A 17,155-nucleotide genomic window follows, 5' to 3' on the forward strand; every position below is an offset into this window, starting at 1 on the left:
GTCAACAAATACAGTTTTACATGATGTTTAAAAAACATGTAAGTAGGAGTTTATGCATTTAATAGAATGTGGTCCCAACTTTGTTTTAGCAAAATAGGAAAATAATACAACTTTGCATATACATATAAATATAATTAATATTCATAATAAGTAAATATAATTATTATGTATAAATGACAATAATAAATATAATTATTATATATAAATGATAATAAATATTATATAAATACATAAATGATATTTATAATTTTCATAAATTATTACACTTATATTTGTATTATATATTATAAAATAAATATATAATATGTATCATAAAATAAATGTACAAAAATAGATATTTATATTATAAATAGAATTATTAAAATTACTATATTTATATTATAAATAGAATTATAAAAATTATATTTATATTCAAAATTGTGCTATTTATATAATATATAAATATACTATATAATATTTAATATAAAATATTATATATTTTTATTTATATGCAAACTTGTGGTTTTTTGGTTTTTTGTTTTGAGATGGAGTCTCACCCTGTTGCCCAGGCTAGAGTACAATGGTGCCATCTCAGCTCACTGCAACCTCCACCTCCTGGGTTCAAGCAATTCTCCTGCCTTAGCCTCTCGAGTAGCTGGGATTACAGGCATGCGCCACCACGCCCAGCTAATTTTTTGTGTCTTTAGTAGAGACGGGGTTTCACCATATTGGCCAGGCTGGTCTTGAACTCCTGACCTTGTGATCCACTCGCCTCGGCCTCCCAAAATGCTGGGATTACAGGTGTGAGCCACCGCACCCAGCCCGCAAAGTTGTGATATATATATACATATCTTATCTAGTTGCAAAGAGATTGACGTTATTGCAGCGTCTGGTTCTGCAGTGCAGTACCACACACTGTCAATCCTGCTGTTGGAAACAGAGTCAGACCCACTGCTGTTTTGTGAAGGGCAGCACAGGTTCTGTGTTGCGCAAGCTGACTGGGATGGTTCTGGACGCAGCCTCACAGGTGGCAGAGATGTCCCCTCAGAGGCCAATGGGCCTGTGGAAAGTGCCTCTGTGACTTGAGATTTTCCAGGGAACGCCTGTGGGAAACTGAAAAACAGGACACGCCTCTTCTCAGGAACAGGTGCTGCCTTTTTCTAGGGTCATTGAGGGATAAGACTGATGCACCTGAAAATGTTGTCTTCTTTTTTATGGCAAGAAACTAGAAACCTTCAGAGTCACCAACAAATCCAATTTGCAGAAAAGATATGTAAGAGAAAAATGAGTAAAGTGTATGATGTGGCATATAAAAGAATACAGCCACGGAAGAGGAGTGACAACGTGCTCTGCCAATCGCTTTGTGATAAGCCTGAAGTGGAAAAGCAGTTTCTGCCCCTAATGGAGTGTCCTTGGGTGGGGGCTTCTGTATTAGTCTAGAATAAGCTTTCTTGCTTTTACCAGAAAACATCTTTCCATCATTCATAACTAGAGGAAAATAAAATGAAATTTGTTTAAAAGACCCAAATGATGTATTTTGCACTACATTGCTTAAAATTGTTCTCTTTCTCCTTCCTCAAGCCTTCTTATAGGTTTTTTACTCCAATCTGGCTAACTCTAGGAACTTTTCATCTTTATTTCACCATTCTAAATACAAAGTGTGAGGGTCGGGGGTTTGCTTAAATTTAAGTAAGCCTTAGTAGTTTGTTTATGGCAATTTTAAATAACCTTTGAAAATATACAAGCAGATATATACATGAGCTCTAAGTGCATATATAACTGTTTTATTAAAACTTACATTTTCATATAACTGGCATAAACTTTAGCTAATTATGTAGATGCATAATTAGAATAATTAGAATAATGTTGTAGATGCAGTAGTTCTGTTTATTAGACAACATGAACTTCACAAGTTTAAAACTTTTAATTGCATGCTGCATTATTATTGTTATACATATTCCAAATAAAAATGGGGTTGAGAACTACAAAAGGTACTTTCAAAAATGAACAGAATATTATGCCATTAATGGACATGTAACCACTAGTGCAAGCCAGTGTTTCTACTGATACTCTGTGGAATTCTATTTGGAAGGATTTTAAGAGATTTTCTAGGAAAACTGTGCTCTATGATGACAATGTGGGATACGCTGGATTAAACAATGATTTTTAAAAGCTTTTTTTTTTTACTGTAGTACAGCTCTGAACCTTTAATCCCTAATGTGCAATGGAAATCTCTAAGGGGAAACTGGGGTGTACAGTATTTGCCAATCTTATTTGACCAGATCCTATTAACTCCCAGAAAAGTGTTCAACAGAGCACTTATTTTTTGAAAGGCTGATATATCTGTTAAAATTCTTATTTGTGTATAAAATCTGTGCACCTTTGTGTAAAACTTTCTTAGTAGTGGGTATTATATATCTTTTCTTTTGATAAATATTAAATAAAAATTTAATTTTTTTATTAAATAAGGACATCTTGGTTTTAAAAATTATAATGAAACTGTCATCCCTGATGTCCTTGGCATCAGGGGACTTTTGTTTTTAAATTCTTGTACTGTTATATAACATTCATTTCATTATATAAATGTTGCTATATTTACAATGGCTATCACTCTATGACAATTATTTTAATACTATACACTTATTGTTAATTTTTTAACCTATATAAACTGTGACAGAAACTATCACTTGGAAATGAATACTTAATTATACATGTGACCACTTGCTTGAGGAAAGGAAGAATTTTCCTTTGAAGATGGGAAATTCAGTCAGATGAAAAAGATTGTACATATACAGTAGGATTTGCTTATGATTATTTTCTGAAACCCAGAGAAATCTCAGCAACAGTTGATCATAGATTCTATAGGAACATCACTCAAAGAGTAAATTCCAGAATTCATGTAAAATGCTGGCTCAGGAAAGGTACCACTTTGGTACCAAGACAGTGGCCAATTGCTTTGTGATTCTGGTGATTGTATTCTATGATTAGTGTTCTATGTTAGAAAAATGTGTGGCTTATGGGTGAGACCTTCATGACTTTCTAACTGTAAGTGTTGCATCTTCACATCTATCCTGCCTTCCTCTGCTCTCCCAGGCTTCTCTTGGAGTCATAGGCTTGGATTTCCCTGTGTTCCAGTCTTTGCAGCTGATGGGAGGAAAGTGGGAAAGTACAGAAATGGCCTTCAGGTGACTCTGATTGTCATTCCCTCTCTCTTTCCATTGAAAACCCCACTCTGAAACCCAAGCACTCTCTCTTGATCTCCACTGAGAATGCTGTTTTCAAGTGAGATTCCCCTGTTCAAAACACGAGTAATGATAATGATATTGATAATGACGTGAAGAATGGTGTGTCAGAAATCATGGCCAGTGTTATGAAATAAGTGTGATTGAGGGGCTTCCATTTGCAATATTACAGTAAGGACTCTTAAAACTTATATGCTGAAAATATAGTACAAGTGCTGGTTACAAATGGTTTTGGATTTTCAAACTGTGTCATTGAACCTGCAAGAAAATAAGGACTCCTGGATGACATGAAATGCAGAAATGGAGAGAGGTTGTGAAACTCGGGAGCCAGCTCTGCCCTGATTGACTCTGCTGATTCCCTGTGATGTGGAGCTTCCACTCTGAGAGTCCCTTGGCTCAGGGGATAGAAAACAAATCTAAGTCTTTCTGATGTTGAAAATATAATAGGAGACTCTCAGGTATAGCTGGGAGACCAAAGGGTGTTCTACTCTCAGTGTTGGGAGAATAGACAGACATAGATGTTGACGGAGACATAGTTGCATGCAACTCACAACAGCCAGAGGGTTTCACACTAGTCTGTAGGTGAATTTCTACCATCTTTGGGGTCCAAAATACCTCAAGCTGATAATTTATTTTTGAAAAGAGGAAGTTTTCTGTTGTTCCAGGCAGATCCTCTAATCTAATGTGTATCTCCTCTGGATAGGTGTACCTTCAAACCTGCATACAAAGAATTACCATAAGTAAAGTTCCCCAGAACAGAAGTGCAAATATGAAAACTTACAAACAGCTTAGTTTACATGAGAAATTGGAATTCTTATCAGATTCAGACTGTAATAATGAAAAAAAAGAATAAAAATATGAGTAGGAAACCAAATACTACATGAATGGCCAAATAAATGTGAAAATAATCCCAGCCATCACATATCCTTACTAAACGTAATTTGCAAAAAGACAAACAAAACAAAACGAACAGATTATTTTAGTGTATTAGTCTGTTTTCTGCTGCTTATAACAGACTCTCTGAAACTGGGTAGTTTATAAAGAAAATAAATATACTTCTCACAAATATGCCGGCTGAGAAATCCAAGGTCAACGGACCACATCTGGCCCTCTTGCTGGTGGGGATTCTGGAGTCCTGATGTGTGCAGGCATCGCCTGGCGAGGGGCTGAGCATGCCAGCTCAGGTCACTCTTCCTATAAAGTCACCAGTTCCCCTCCTGTGATAGCCCATTAATCCATTAATTTACAAATGATTAATACAATCACCTCTTAAAGGCCTCACCTCCCAATATGACCATACTGATTACATTTCAACATAAGTTTTTGAGGGGACAAATAGTCAAACCATAGTATTTATGAAGTAGAAAAATTAGGCCAAGTAAAAGCTCTGAGATGAAAAAAATGAAAAGAAAAAATAAGCAAACAAATTGGTAAATATGTATGAAAATTTAAACAATCATCAGTCAACTATGTAAAACAATAATATTTAATTTATGAAGTTTATAAAAACAAACGGATAATGACTATGTCTAATTTAAGATTTTTTAAAAAAATAACTAAAATACCTAGCAATTCATGTAATTAGAGAGAGAATAATAAATATTAAAGAAGAAGGTAAGACTATTACAACTAAATACATACTAAAATTTCTAGAAAGTCTACTAAAATAAAAGCATGAGAAAAAATTAATTAGTATGAAAGCAAGCAAAAAGGTAGAGCAAATGGGGGTGCACATAGAAAACACAAGCTAAGATGGTCGAGAGAAATCCAAATAGAGAAGAAACTTCAGGGACTATGAGTAGACTAAATTACCCAATTAAAGGACAAATTCTGAGACTGAATTTAAAGAACAGTCTAACTGCATGCTGTTTGGAAGTGAAAATCTAAAACATAGGAGTCCAAGTCATTTGAAAGAGCAAGTGTGTACCAGCAGCATGTACAATAATTTTCATAGCAGCATTTTATATAAGGGCAAAAAGAAAAATAAAGATCCATCAAGAGGAGGATGGAAAAATCATGGTACATTCATGCAATGGAAAACTATACAGCAATGAAAATGAGTAGACCAGAGCATCATGCCTAAACGTAGATGACTTCCAAAAACATAATACAAGCAAAAAAAGGAGAGAGAGAGATACAGAACTTGCAACATATAATTCCAGTTAAGCACTTGATTTCAGGAAACTGATATATGTGGCTAAAACTGGAATGCATACATTTATGGTAACTATGAAGAAAAGCAAGGGAATGATAAACATAAAATTCAGAAAGTGACTTCCCGTGAAGTGGAGGAAGAAGGTGACATGGGGAAGGGTATATTCTGTGCATTGATCATATTGATGTATTGGTAAATATTCTGTTTCTTAGAGTTGGTAGAACAGATGTTCATGTCATTGTTCTCACTGTGTTATATATACACACATATACATTTCAATGTAATAAAAATCAATATGAGAGAAATAGAAGGTGGTGAAGACAGCTTCTGGCCTCAATTAGCTTGGAGAATAGTAAGCAGAAAGGCAAGTTAGCAAGTTTTTACACTTCATCTTCACAGCAGACTTAATAACTTAGGTAGTAGCCTAATTTTTACTGATTTGTTAGCTGATGATAAGTGTGCTTAAGTGATCATTAAGTACTAATTAGGTACTAATTAAGTCCTGATGGGATTTGAAGCAGGTCTGACCAACCATAGGATCCTTGATGTCTGCATGATATGACACTATTGGATAGAGCTTTGATCTTTTAATCTGCACAGTTTAACATTTTCTCTTGTTCTGAATTATTTGTTCATTGCCTCCCCATTAGGTTAAAAATGTCTGAATAGCACAGAGCAGGTCTTATTCTTTTTTATATATCTTCTAACTTTTTATTTAAATGGATTTTATTATTCCATTTATCTATCCATATGTAGACATATGTTTATGCAAACACACAAACACAAACAAATGCTTCAGAATTTACAAAACAAAAAGCAAAGCCTACTCATTACTTTAAGGCTTCAAATATTAAAATGGACAGTGTGATGGTATGTATATAGAATAATACACTAATCTCTTTTTTTTTTTTTTTTTTTTTTTTTTGCTCTTTCATAAAACATTGTGTTGAAAACACTGAAGCACTTTGCAGAGAGAAAGTCAGCTTTTAATCGTCATCTCTTATGCGGTGGAGTGGAAGAAAGAGCTCATTATTCTAATTGAAAGTAAAAATAAAAAAAATCTAAGCTTTGAATTTTTCAGGAGTATCTTTCTAATTTTCAGTACAACACATAATACACAGCAGTTATAGAAACTGGAGAAAACAATTCCTATTTCTTGAGGCTGCTGCATTTTAGTGTGATGGGGGGAACTCTGGTGAAAGCTCTGGGCTTGAGGGATTCTTTCCTGATTGGGTGCAGGCAGAGTTGATGGCTGCCTATGGGATGTGATTTTAGGCTCATCGTTTGCAATGCACTTTACACGTGATTACCAGAGACTGACATGACAAGGCTCCAGTGGCCCCTGAAAGCACATGCACCACCCTGCTTTGCAGATTCTGGCCTCTACTCAACAGATTTGAGATTCTTTATATATATGCAAAAAGACAGAATATTATTTTCAGAGCTTTTGTTAACATTAGGGTAGCCATATAATATATTGTCCAACTTGGAATTTTTTGGGTGAGTGAAAGGGGGTTATTAATAATTTTGCCAAGACAATGGCACCTATGGGATCCTGGGTAAAACTCACTGGTCATCTCCTCTGGACCTTCTACCCTTGGCATCTCAACCAAGGTTATTGGATCACCTTTGAAGGCACAGACCTTAAGGAAATTCTTCCTATTTTGTTTTCCTTGAGGTTGGTGTACTTTAACTAGTTTATATAACTTGCAGTATGGGGTTTCATTAAAATATTGCTAAAGAGAAAATCAGTCTGTGTATATGTATTTATTCTCAGGATAATGTAATTTTTATTTAAAAAAAACCCTTGATATGTTTCATCATTGGTTTCATTTTCAGTAGAATTTTGCTAGAATTTATTCAATGTAAGCACAATGAAGATGTATGTCATTGAATGTATCTCTGGGAAAAGAAACTGTTTTTGTATGTTCATGTGTAGACAAATGACTTATTATGCCAATGAAGAATGCTTCAACCCACAAGAACAACCACACCTACAGGAATGTGGAAACCATGTTTTCCAGCCTGTGACCTGGCCTTCTCTTCTGTTTGCAGCGTCAATTGCAGCCACCTGCAACGATCCAGGTATGCCTCAAAATGGCACCCGCTATGGAGACAGCAGAGAGGCTGGAGACACCATCACATTCCAGTGTGACCCTGGCTATCAGCTCCAAGGACAAGCCAAAATCACCTGTGTGCAGCTCAATAACCGGTTCTTTTGGCAACCAGACCCTCCTACATGCATAGGTATCAGCCAACAGAACTTAGAAATTTTATATTCAGGAATGGATGCATGTTGTCATTTAAATTGCTCCATAAATGTATTATTCCTTCAGAAATATTTCTCAAGAGTTTCTTTCATGTTCGCTGGCTCTCTGAGACTCCTGAAATGTTATTGTAAACCTTTAAACTTTATTTAATTAGGTGGGATAAAGGAAGTCATCCCCTTAATGTACAGTAATTGACATTTACCATACATTTCCTACCCTTAACAAATGTTATATAAACATGGATCAATCAAATTACTGTAATTTAAAATTCTAGGCGGCTCAAAATTTATAACCCTACCATTGCTATTCTGATTTTTAATATAGAAACATGCCCTGAGGCAAAACCTACTCACTAAAAGTACTTTCTCTTTTTAGATGTTTTTCCCCTATAATACTAGTACATTTAAAACAGAATTCTGAAAACTAGAAATTATACTGTTTGTATTAAAATGACGATAAAAGAAGGTTTGTTTCTGCAATTTATTAACGTTTTATAGTCTGACCTTATTAAAAGGATAAATGATTTTGCAGACTTTGGCTTGAATAGCCACCTGAGACAATTTATCATAAATATGGTTTTAGGCTAATATATATTTTATGTAAAATAGTAATTTCAGGTAGATGGCCTCTTCATTCAATAAAATATTTTACCATGAAATTCCTACTTAGAGTATATCATCTTAGTTTTGAAAAGAAACTCTACTGAACTTTATTATTTTAAGGAACTATCACAGTTTAGTACTTCTTTATAATCTGTCTGAAAAATGTAAAATTTAATTGATGTGTGAAGAGAGAAAGTGATCATGAAATGGGTAAACCATTTTGCAGAGGATGACCTTGGAGGGGATTTGTGGTTTGAAATGGTTTTGATTGTTGTGTACACAGCGGTGGTAAAATTCTCAGTGGTCTTGGGGAGCTATGATACAGCGTTCTTGCTTATGACAAACCACTTATCCCAGTTGTGAAGACACATGAAGTTGGATAGCTGTGCTTGTTAGCATTCTCAGCCTTGTCGGGGAGCAATCTATGTTTGTTTAATGTTTGATGCTGCATTTACTTTTCATAACGTCTGTGAACACAGTCACGCATTTTTACTCACGCTGAGTCATCAGAAGACTGGAGAGATTTCGGCGTGTTTCTTTTTTAAAGTGGAGTGATTGCCTATAAATGTGGCAATCATTTTAAACCAATGGTCTATTTTTACATTAGGAAAGTGGTTTTTTTTCCTTCCATTTTGCATATTTTTAGGCTCATGGAGGAATACATTAAAAAGCGATATAACTATGAGTTAATCCCTTAAAAGTAATTCATTAATTTATATTAATTTGAACATGCAAATATAAAATTTGGCCATCTCCTAATTCATCTACAAACAAATCGATCTTTTGTTAGATCATCTCTTAGTTATTTTATTTTGACCAGCAACTAGGTAATCCAAAACGCACCAAAAGCTAAATAAGTAACTCTGTCTCTACCTTGAATGTCAGTTTCAAGGACAAGCTGAAATCACTTGCAGGCAAATGAATAATCAATTATTTTGGCAAACAGACCCGCCTACATGCATAGGTATTATGTAACAGAAAAATGGAAAATACATAATTGGAAATAAATTAACATTATATTTTTATTACATTGTAATTTTCTGTTTTTTAGGAATGAGGTTTACGTCCTTTGTGACAAGCTTGCCCATTAGGGCATGAGTTAATCATAATTAGCACTTATGTAAATTATGTTTCAAAGATTCAAAACACTTTTTAATTTTTTTACCGTTTTCATATTAAAGGGTAATACATTTTACTGAAGACATTTTATAAAGTATATTAAAGAGGAGAAAAACATTGTCATCTTTTTACCTGGAGACAATTACAAATTAATATAGACATTTATAAATGATTTCATAATTATGTATATGTAATCTATTTTAAAATGTTTTAGGCTGGGCGCGGTGGCTCACGCCTGTAATCCCAGCACTTTAGGAGGCCAAGGCAGGCAGATCACTTGAGGTCAGAAATTTGAGACCAGCCTGGGCAATATGGTCAAACCCTATCTCTACTAAAAATACAAACATTAGCCAGGTGTGGTGGTGCACGCCTGTGATCCCAGCTACTTGGGAGGCTGAAACATGAGAATTGCTTGAACCTGGAAGGCAGAAGTTGCAGTGAGCCAGGATCACGCCACTGCACTCCAGCCTGTGCAACAGAGTGAGACTCTGTCTCAAAAATAAAAAAGTTTTAAAATGACAGCATCCTGCATGACTATTTTGTAAATTGCACTTTTTACTTACCAGTAAGTGGTGTGTATATTTTATGTTACTATGTATTTTCTACTAATTTTTAATGACTAAATCATATCTGTTTAGAAGGCACCACTATACCACCAATGCCACTCTCTAGTGTCTATTTGTTTGAATCTACCAATATTGACTTTTCAGGTCCCTTATTATTGTATAATTAAGTTGTTTTAACCTTTTCCCTATTTTAAAGATAGCTGCAATGAGCACCCATGTTGCAAAATAAATCATGATTATTGACAAATGACATATTTCTACAAACTTGCATATTTCTAGGACTTTTTAAACATGTTTTTGTTTCATTTGGTTTTTGAGGTGGAGTCTCTCTCTGTCACTGAGGCTGGAGTGCAGTGGCATGATTTCAGCTCATTGCAACCTCCACCTTCCAGGTTTGAGCAATTCTCCTGCCTCAGCCTCCCACGTAGGTGGGATTACAGGCACCCACTACCACGCCCGGCTAATGTTTTAAATATTTTTAGTAGAGATGGGTTTTCACTATGTTGGCCAGGCTGGTCTCAAACTCCTGACCTCGTGATCTGCCTGCCTCGGACTTCCAAAGTGCTGGGATTGCAGGTGTGACCCATCGCGCCCGGCCCATTTTTAAAATCACTTTCAGAGCAGTCACACAGATTTACCTTGCCATCAGCCATAAATATTTATTAATATTTTCTCTGACTCAGAGAACACACCACACATGATAGATCTTAAGGCAAAGAGTGATGATGTCTTGTTTTAATTGGCATTTTAAATTAATAATAAGGTCGAACTTTTTTTTTCATATGCTTGTTGGCTGTTTGAATTTGTTCTTTCCTGATTGATCAGCTAACTTACTTTTTTCCTTTTCATTATCAGTGTATATTTACTCATTACTGGCTATCTCTCTTTCTTTCTCTTTCATGAAATATCTTAACCTCTCACCTGTTGTGTGTGACAACATTTATTTTCAACACCTGCCATTTGCGGTTGCTTTTTCTTGAGTGTTGCGTGGATGCCTCACTTTTTTTTGCTGTTATTGTTACATTCGAAATGACTCCTACCATAAAGGCTCTTCTGTTTAGCTTTTTGACTTAGTCTAGAAGGAGAATTCTGTAGACCAAAGGACATTAATGACTTTTTTTTTTTTTTTTTTTTTTTTTTTTTTTTGAGACAGGGCCTTGCTCTGTCACCTAGGCCTGGAGTGCAGTGGTGGGATCTTGGCTCACTGCAGCCTCCACTCCCAGGTTCAAGCGATTCTCCTGCCTCAACCTCCTGAGTAGCTGGGATTATAGGTGTGCGCCACTAAGCCCAGCTATTTTTTGTATTTTTAGTAGAGGTGAGGTTTTGCCATGTTAGCCAGGCTGGTCTCGAACTCCTGCCCTCAGATGATCCACCCACCTAGGCCTCCCAAAGTGCTGGGATTACAAGCATGAGCCACCGTGTTCGGCTTCAACTTCCTTATTCTGAGTAAAGTATCCCTAAAAAGTCTTCATTTTCTTATATAGCCTGCAATTGCTTTTCCCCAAGTCCAAATTGCAAAACAATCTGAAAAGCCAAAATGTACCCTAGGTTTGCAGAAATTCATTTAGGGACAACAGACTGTCCTGACATAAAGGTGTCTATTTAGAAAATATGTATCGCACCCAATGGTGTGAACATTCACATGTTTTAATGCAGAAATGTAGATGGGTCTCATTAAAGACCGTAGCTTCAAACCCTGATGGTGAAGGAGCTGCTACATATGTATGTTTGCTATTTAGCATAGTGGCTAAAGGTTTTGAATAAGGGTTGGTGGGTTGAAAAGAATAGGTGGATTTTATCTCTACATTTATTCCTTCTGGAGAATTTCCTAGCATCTCTGAGTTGCATTTTTTACTATTCTAATCCTTTCCAAAATATTTTGCAAGATAATTAAAACCTAAGAAAACGAACATGAAGAATACCAGACCAAAGAGAGAACAAACAAGGCCAGGCAGCGCTCCTTAATTCCACTTTCAGCTTTTAAATCACCTCGTTTGAAAGTGCCTCCTGGGACCTATGTGACTAAGACAGGGTTTCCCCTGTGTGTCTTTTAAATCAATATTTGAATCATATCCCTGAACTATTCCTGCTGGTAGCACCCTGTAGACAGTGCCCTGAATCTGTCATTTTTCATCTTTCAAAACCTGCGTGGAGCAGAATCTTCTAGACTTTCAGGTACCTTCTTTCTCTGCATCAGCTCTCCTCCCTCATCGGTCCACGCAAGCACTTCTCCACGCTGTCAGCAGCATGATTCGGAGGAGGCACTGCCCTGTGAGAGCTGAGGGTGATTCTGAGGAGGAACTGCCTTGTGGGAGCTGAGGGTGATTCTGAGGAGGAACTGCCCTGTGAGAGCTCAGGGTGATATAGAGACACTGCCCTGTGGGAGCTGAGGGTGATTCTGAGGAGGAACTGCCCTGTGGGAGCTGAGGGTGATTCCCAGGAGGCCCTGCCCTGTGAGAGCTGAGGGTGATTCTGAGAGGAACTGCCCTGTGAGAGCTGAGGGTGATTCTGAGAGGAACTGCCCTGTGAGAGCTGAGGGTGATTCCGAGGAGACACTGCCCTGTGAGAGCTGAGGGTGATTCTGAGGAGACACTGCCCTGTGGGAGCTGAGGGTGATTCTGAGAGGAACTGCCCTGTGGGAGCTGAGAGTGATTCTGAGGAGGAACTGCCCTGTGAGAGCTGAGGGTGATTCTGAGGAGGAACTGCCCTGTGAGAGCTGAGGGTGATTCTGAGGAGACACTGCCCTGTGAGAGCTGAGGGTGATTCTGAGGAGACACTGCCCTGTGGGAGCTGAGGGTGATTCTGAGGAGGAACTGCCCTGTGGGAGCTGAGGGTGATTCTGAGAGGAACTGCCCTGTGGGAGCTGAGGGTGATTCCGAGGAGACACTGCCCTGTGAGAGCTGAGGGTGATTCTGAGGAGGAACTGCCCTGTGGGAGCTGAGGGTGATTCTGAGAGGAACTGTCCTGTGAGAGCTGAGGGTGATTCTGAGGAGACACTGCCCTGTGAGAGCTGAGGGTGATTCTGAGGAGGAACTGCCCTGTGGGAGCTGAGGGTGATTCTGAGAGGAACTGTCCTGTGAGAGCTGAGGGTGATTCTGAGGAGGAACTGCCCTGTGGGAGCTGAGGGTGATTCTGAGGAGACACTGCCCTGTGGGAGCTGAGGGTGATTCTTTGGAGTTACTGCCCTGTGAGAGCTGAGGGTGATTCTGAGAGGAACTGCCCTGTGGGAGCTGAGGGTGATTCTGAGAGGAACTGTCCTGTGGGAGCTGAGGGTGATTCCGAGGAGACACTGCCCTGTGGGAGCTGAGGGTGATTCTGAGGAGACACTGTCCTGTGAGAGCTGAGGGTGATTCTGAGGAGACACTGCCCTGTGAGAGCTGAGGGTGATTCTGAGGAGACACTGCCCTGTGAGAGCTGAGGGTGATTCTGAGAGGAACTGCCCTGTGGGAGCTGAGGGTGATTCTGAGAGGAACTGCCCTGTGGGAGCTGAGGGTGATTCCGAGGAGACACTGCCCTGTGGGAGCTGAGGGTGATTCTGAGGAGACACTGTCCTGTGAGAGCTGAGGGTGATTCTGAGGAGACACTGCCCTGTGAGAGCTGAGGGTGATTCTGAGGAGGCCCTGCCCTGTGAGAGCTGAGGGTGATTCTGATGAGGACCTGCCCTGTGAGAGCTGAGGGGACAGTTTCTTCTGCACGATTCTTTTTTTTTTTTTTTTAAAGCGTACTGGGGAAAATCAAGTTTTAATCTTTTTCTGTAAAAATTATATTACTCTGGAACGTATATCTGTAGAGTTTATTATTATAAATATTTTCTGCAGTGGCATTCAGAGTTTGCATTCAATTAGGCTGTGAGAGTATAACAAAAACTACTGGAGTTAGTTGTATTTCTTATTATAAAAATTAAGTTTTCAGAAATGTTAAGTCAGTATTTAAAGACACCCTCATTACTGAAAATTGTGAAGCATGGGTCTTCATCTTCCTTCATCTTATTTACAAAACAAAATCTCTTTTGTGAAGGGGAAAAAATCAGCAATTAAGACATTTTCTTTTCTACATATTTTTAAATGCATATATGAGCAATAATGGGAATGAAATAAGACATATAACTTAAGGGGAAGACTATGATTTAATTGTAGTCACGCTTTAAACAACTTGGTGACAAACCACAATATTTGATATAAACAACTTTTAAACGCAGCATATTATGTATCTAAAATGTGTATACTTATAAATTCTGCAGTATTTTCACACCTTCCCTCAGATGAGAGGTTTAGGAGAAACCTTATAAAACAATCCTAAAAGCTTTCCAATTCAAGAATAAAAATTGGCTTCCCTATTAACCACATTGAGCTACATAATTACTGCCTTGCTAATATAAATGTAAACACATTTAATTCAAAATTGATGACTTCAAACACCAACTAAATTTGTTATTATCCTATAAAGTGGTTCTTTCTAATAATATACCAAGCATTGTGATCAAATGGTATTTCCAGACAGTAATGTTCCAACTCAGCTCCTCACTGATACGTATACTTAGAGGTCACTTAAACTTTTGGGGTCTGCTTTGCCACTTTGAAACATGCGAAAGGAATTCAAGCCTTCCATACACTAAAGGACTGGGAAGATGTGAAAGGCCATGTTTTCATGTACCCAGTAACCATTTCCTGCACACTTATTCTGATCCAGAAACTGCCTAGACATCAGGGATAAAACAGTGAACGGGAGCCAGACGATCACTGTACCACATGAAGCAGGCACTCAGGAAGAAATAGGCAATGATTTTATAAACTATGAGAAATAGCAAAAGAATTAGCACGGCCATAAAATGATGACCATGGGATTTTTTTATTCAAGTGTTTTCCTGTTTGTTCCTATGTGTGCACGTTGGCAGGTGTAGGGATTAAGTCATCTTTCATTTAATTGAGAAAATTTTAAGTTATAGGAAAGAAATTGTATGTGCCAGAATTCTCTTTGAAAATGGGGTGGAATGTTATGTAAAATTCATTAACAATTACATGAAAAATGTACAGGGTTCCTGGGTCTTACAGTTTTATCTGGATAATTGATAACCAACACACAATCTCTTTGATGGGGAAAAAATGCTGATGAACAAGCTCTTTTTCTTAAAGAATTCTGTGATGTCTCATTCTACACTGACTGGCAGGCATTCTTCTCTCTCCTAACTTTGTCTCTGTAACTTTCTTTCTGTGACAGCTGCTTGTGGAGGGAATCTGACGGGCCCAGCAGGTGTTATTTTATCACCCAACTACCCACAACCATATCCTCCCGGGAAGGAATGTGACTGGAGAGTAAAAGTGAACCCGGACTTTGTCATTGCTTTGATATTCAAAAGGTACTGTCTCTTCCAGAACTCCTCTTTTTAGTAGGATTTTTAATGCCATACCTAAAAATTACTTCTTTTATGACCTCAGAGTCTCCAGTGTTATATCTAGGTAAGCACTAGATTTTGTGTCTAATGGAGACTACACCAGGCTGCAAAATGACATAAATGGGAATATATCATTTTGCTTTGGAGTGTTCTACTTATGTGAAGATGCACATGAATTATCTTTAAATACTGTTTATCTTGCAGACAATGTGCTCCCTACGAGAAGGCTTAACTTACAGAATGTTCAATAAAAATAATAAAAATATGGTATGGAGACACTTGGTGTAATTTCTCATCAATGCCTCCTGTCGTGCTCAATGCATGATAGTGAATTCCTTTCCACAGCACATCCTGACTTTCCTGAGGGTAGCACTGCTAATATCATTACAATAATTAAGACTTAATAGGGCCTTGAAAATGAAACTTTCCCCAAATGTGGTTGCTGTAAAGTCTGAGTTACTAGATTTCAGTCCTAAAAATATGCTAACTTATTCTTACTAAACTAGAGGGTGGAAGGTCAAATACCGTGGCCATTTTATGACAATTAACTCTTTAAATAATTATATTATTAGGATATAGTATATGATAATTACTTTTTATTGAATCCAAAGATCTTTTCTAACTTAGACTTTGACTTTTGAACTAAATGAATGTGATATTTGCAAAGGTGAGTCATTCTGTAGACTTTCCTATTGACCTTTCAGCTATCCAGGGCAAGTACCTGGGATTAGAGTTTTTAATCTGTCAATGGAGCCAGTTTCCTTTTCTAGAAATCTTTATGTCAATATTCAAGGCCTGAATGTGTTTACGTTCCCTCACTTTCTCCCCCTGATGAGATCTGAGTCAGTAGAATTTTATGTTTCTGTGATTCCAAATCTTAAGTAGGTTGATAATCATCTTTTCCTGAATTTACTAAACTGCCACAAATTTACCAAATGTTTCTTAGCTATTACAGAAAACCAGTGAACACTCACTGGCTATATTTTTTAGATATCTTTGTGGGTTTTGTTAATGTTAAATTCTAGCAGCATCCTCCTTAAAATTAGGAGGCACCTCTGGTTTCAAGATATTATAAGTGGATTAACAATTGAAGCCAGGTGTGGTGGTTCATGCCTGTAATCTCAGCACTTCAGTAGGCCAAGATGGGGAGCACTTGAGTTCAGAAGTTTGAGACCAGCCTGTGCAACATAGTAAGACTGTCACTACAAAAATATTTTAAACATTGTCCTGGTGTCCTTGTGTATGCCTGTGGTTCTGGCTACTCAAGAGGCTGAGACAGGAGGACTGCTGGAGCCCAGGAGGTGGAGGCTGCAATGAGCTATGATAGTGTCTAGTCTGGGCAACAGAGCAAGACCTTATCTTAAAAAAAAAAAAAGGAAAAGAAAAGGAAAGAAAAGGAAAGGAAAGGAAGACAGGAAGACTGAAAGAAGAGAAAGAAAAGAAAAGAAAAGAGAGAGAGGAAGGAAGGAAGGAAGGAAGGAAGGAAGGAAGGAAGGAAGGAAGGAAGGAAGGAAGGAAGGAAGGAAGGAAGGAAGGAAGGAAGGAAGGAAGGAAGGAAGGAAGGAAGGAAGGAAGGAAGGAAGGAAGGAAGGGGAAAGGAAAGGAAAGGAAAGGAAAGGAAAGGAAAGGAAAGGAAAGGAAAGGAAAGGAAAGGAAAGGAAAGGAAAGGAAAGGAAAGGAAAGGAAAGGAAAGGAAAGGAAAGGAAAGGAAAGGAAAGGAAAGGAAAGGAAAGGAAAGGAAAGGAAAGGAAAGGAAAGGAAAGGAAAGGAAAGGAAAGGAAAGGAAAGGAAAGGAAAGGAAAAAGAAATAATTGAAAGTGAACACAGAAC

The 17,155-nt window shown here is 37.7% G+C and overlaps 1 protein-coding gene and 1 long non-coding RNA gene across 3 annotated transcripts in view; one reads left to right on the forward strand and one right to left on the reverse strand.

The window, feature by feature from the left end:
- LOC139355625 (CUB and Sushi multiple domains 1) overlaps positions 1-17,155 on the forward strand; it is a 2,038,620-nt gene that overhangs the window by 1,733,371 nt on the left and 288,094 nt on the right. For both annotated transcript variants that reach the window (XM_071067488.1, XM_071067489.1), the window contains exons 27-28: positions 7,432-7,623; positions 15,151-15,289. In XM_071067488.1, coding sequence (XP_070923589.1) covers positions 7,432-7,623; positions 15,151-15,289 — 331 coding nt within the window. The remainder of the gene's footprint in view (positions 1-7,431; positions 7,624-15,150; positions 15,290-17,155) is intronic.
- On the reverse strand, positions 982-12,188 carry LOC105491868 (uncharacterized). The gene is made up of 4 exons (XR_011606414.1): positions 12,113-12,188; positions 4,285-4,438; positions 3,837-3,938; positions 982-1,092 (listed from the first exon to the last, which is right to left on the reverse strand). It is a non-coding gene; the product is annotated as an uncharacterized lncRNA (long non-coding RNA).

Source organism: Macaca nemestrina, chromosome 8, assembly GCF_043159975.1.
Source record: "Macaca nemestrina isolate mMacNem1 chromosome 8, mMacNem.hap1, whole genome shotgun sequence".
In the NCBI taxonomy this organism is placed as follows: Eukaryota; Metazoa; Chordata; class Mammalia; order Primates; family Cercopithecidae; genus Macaca; species Macaca nemestrina.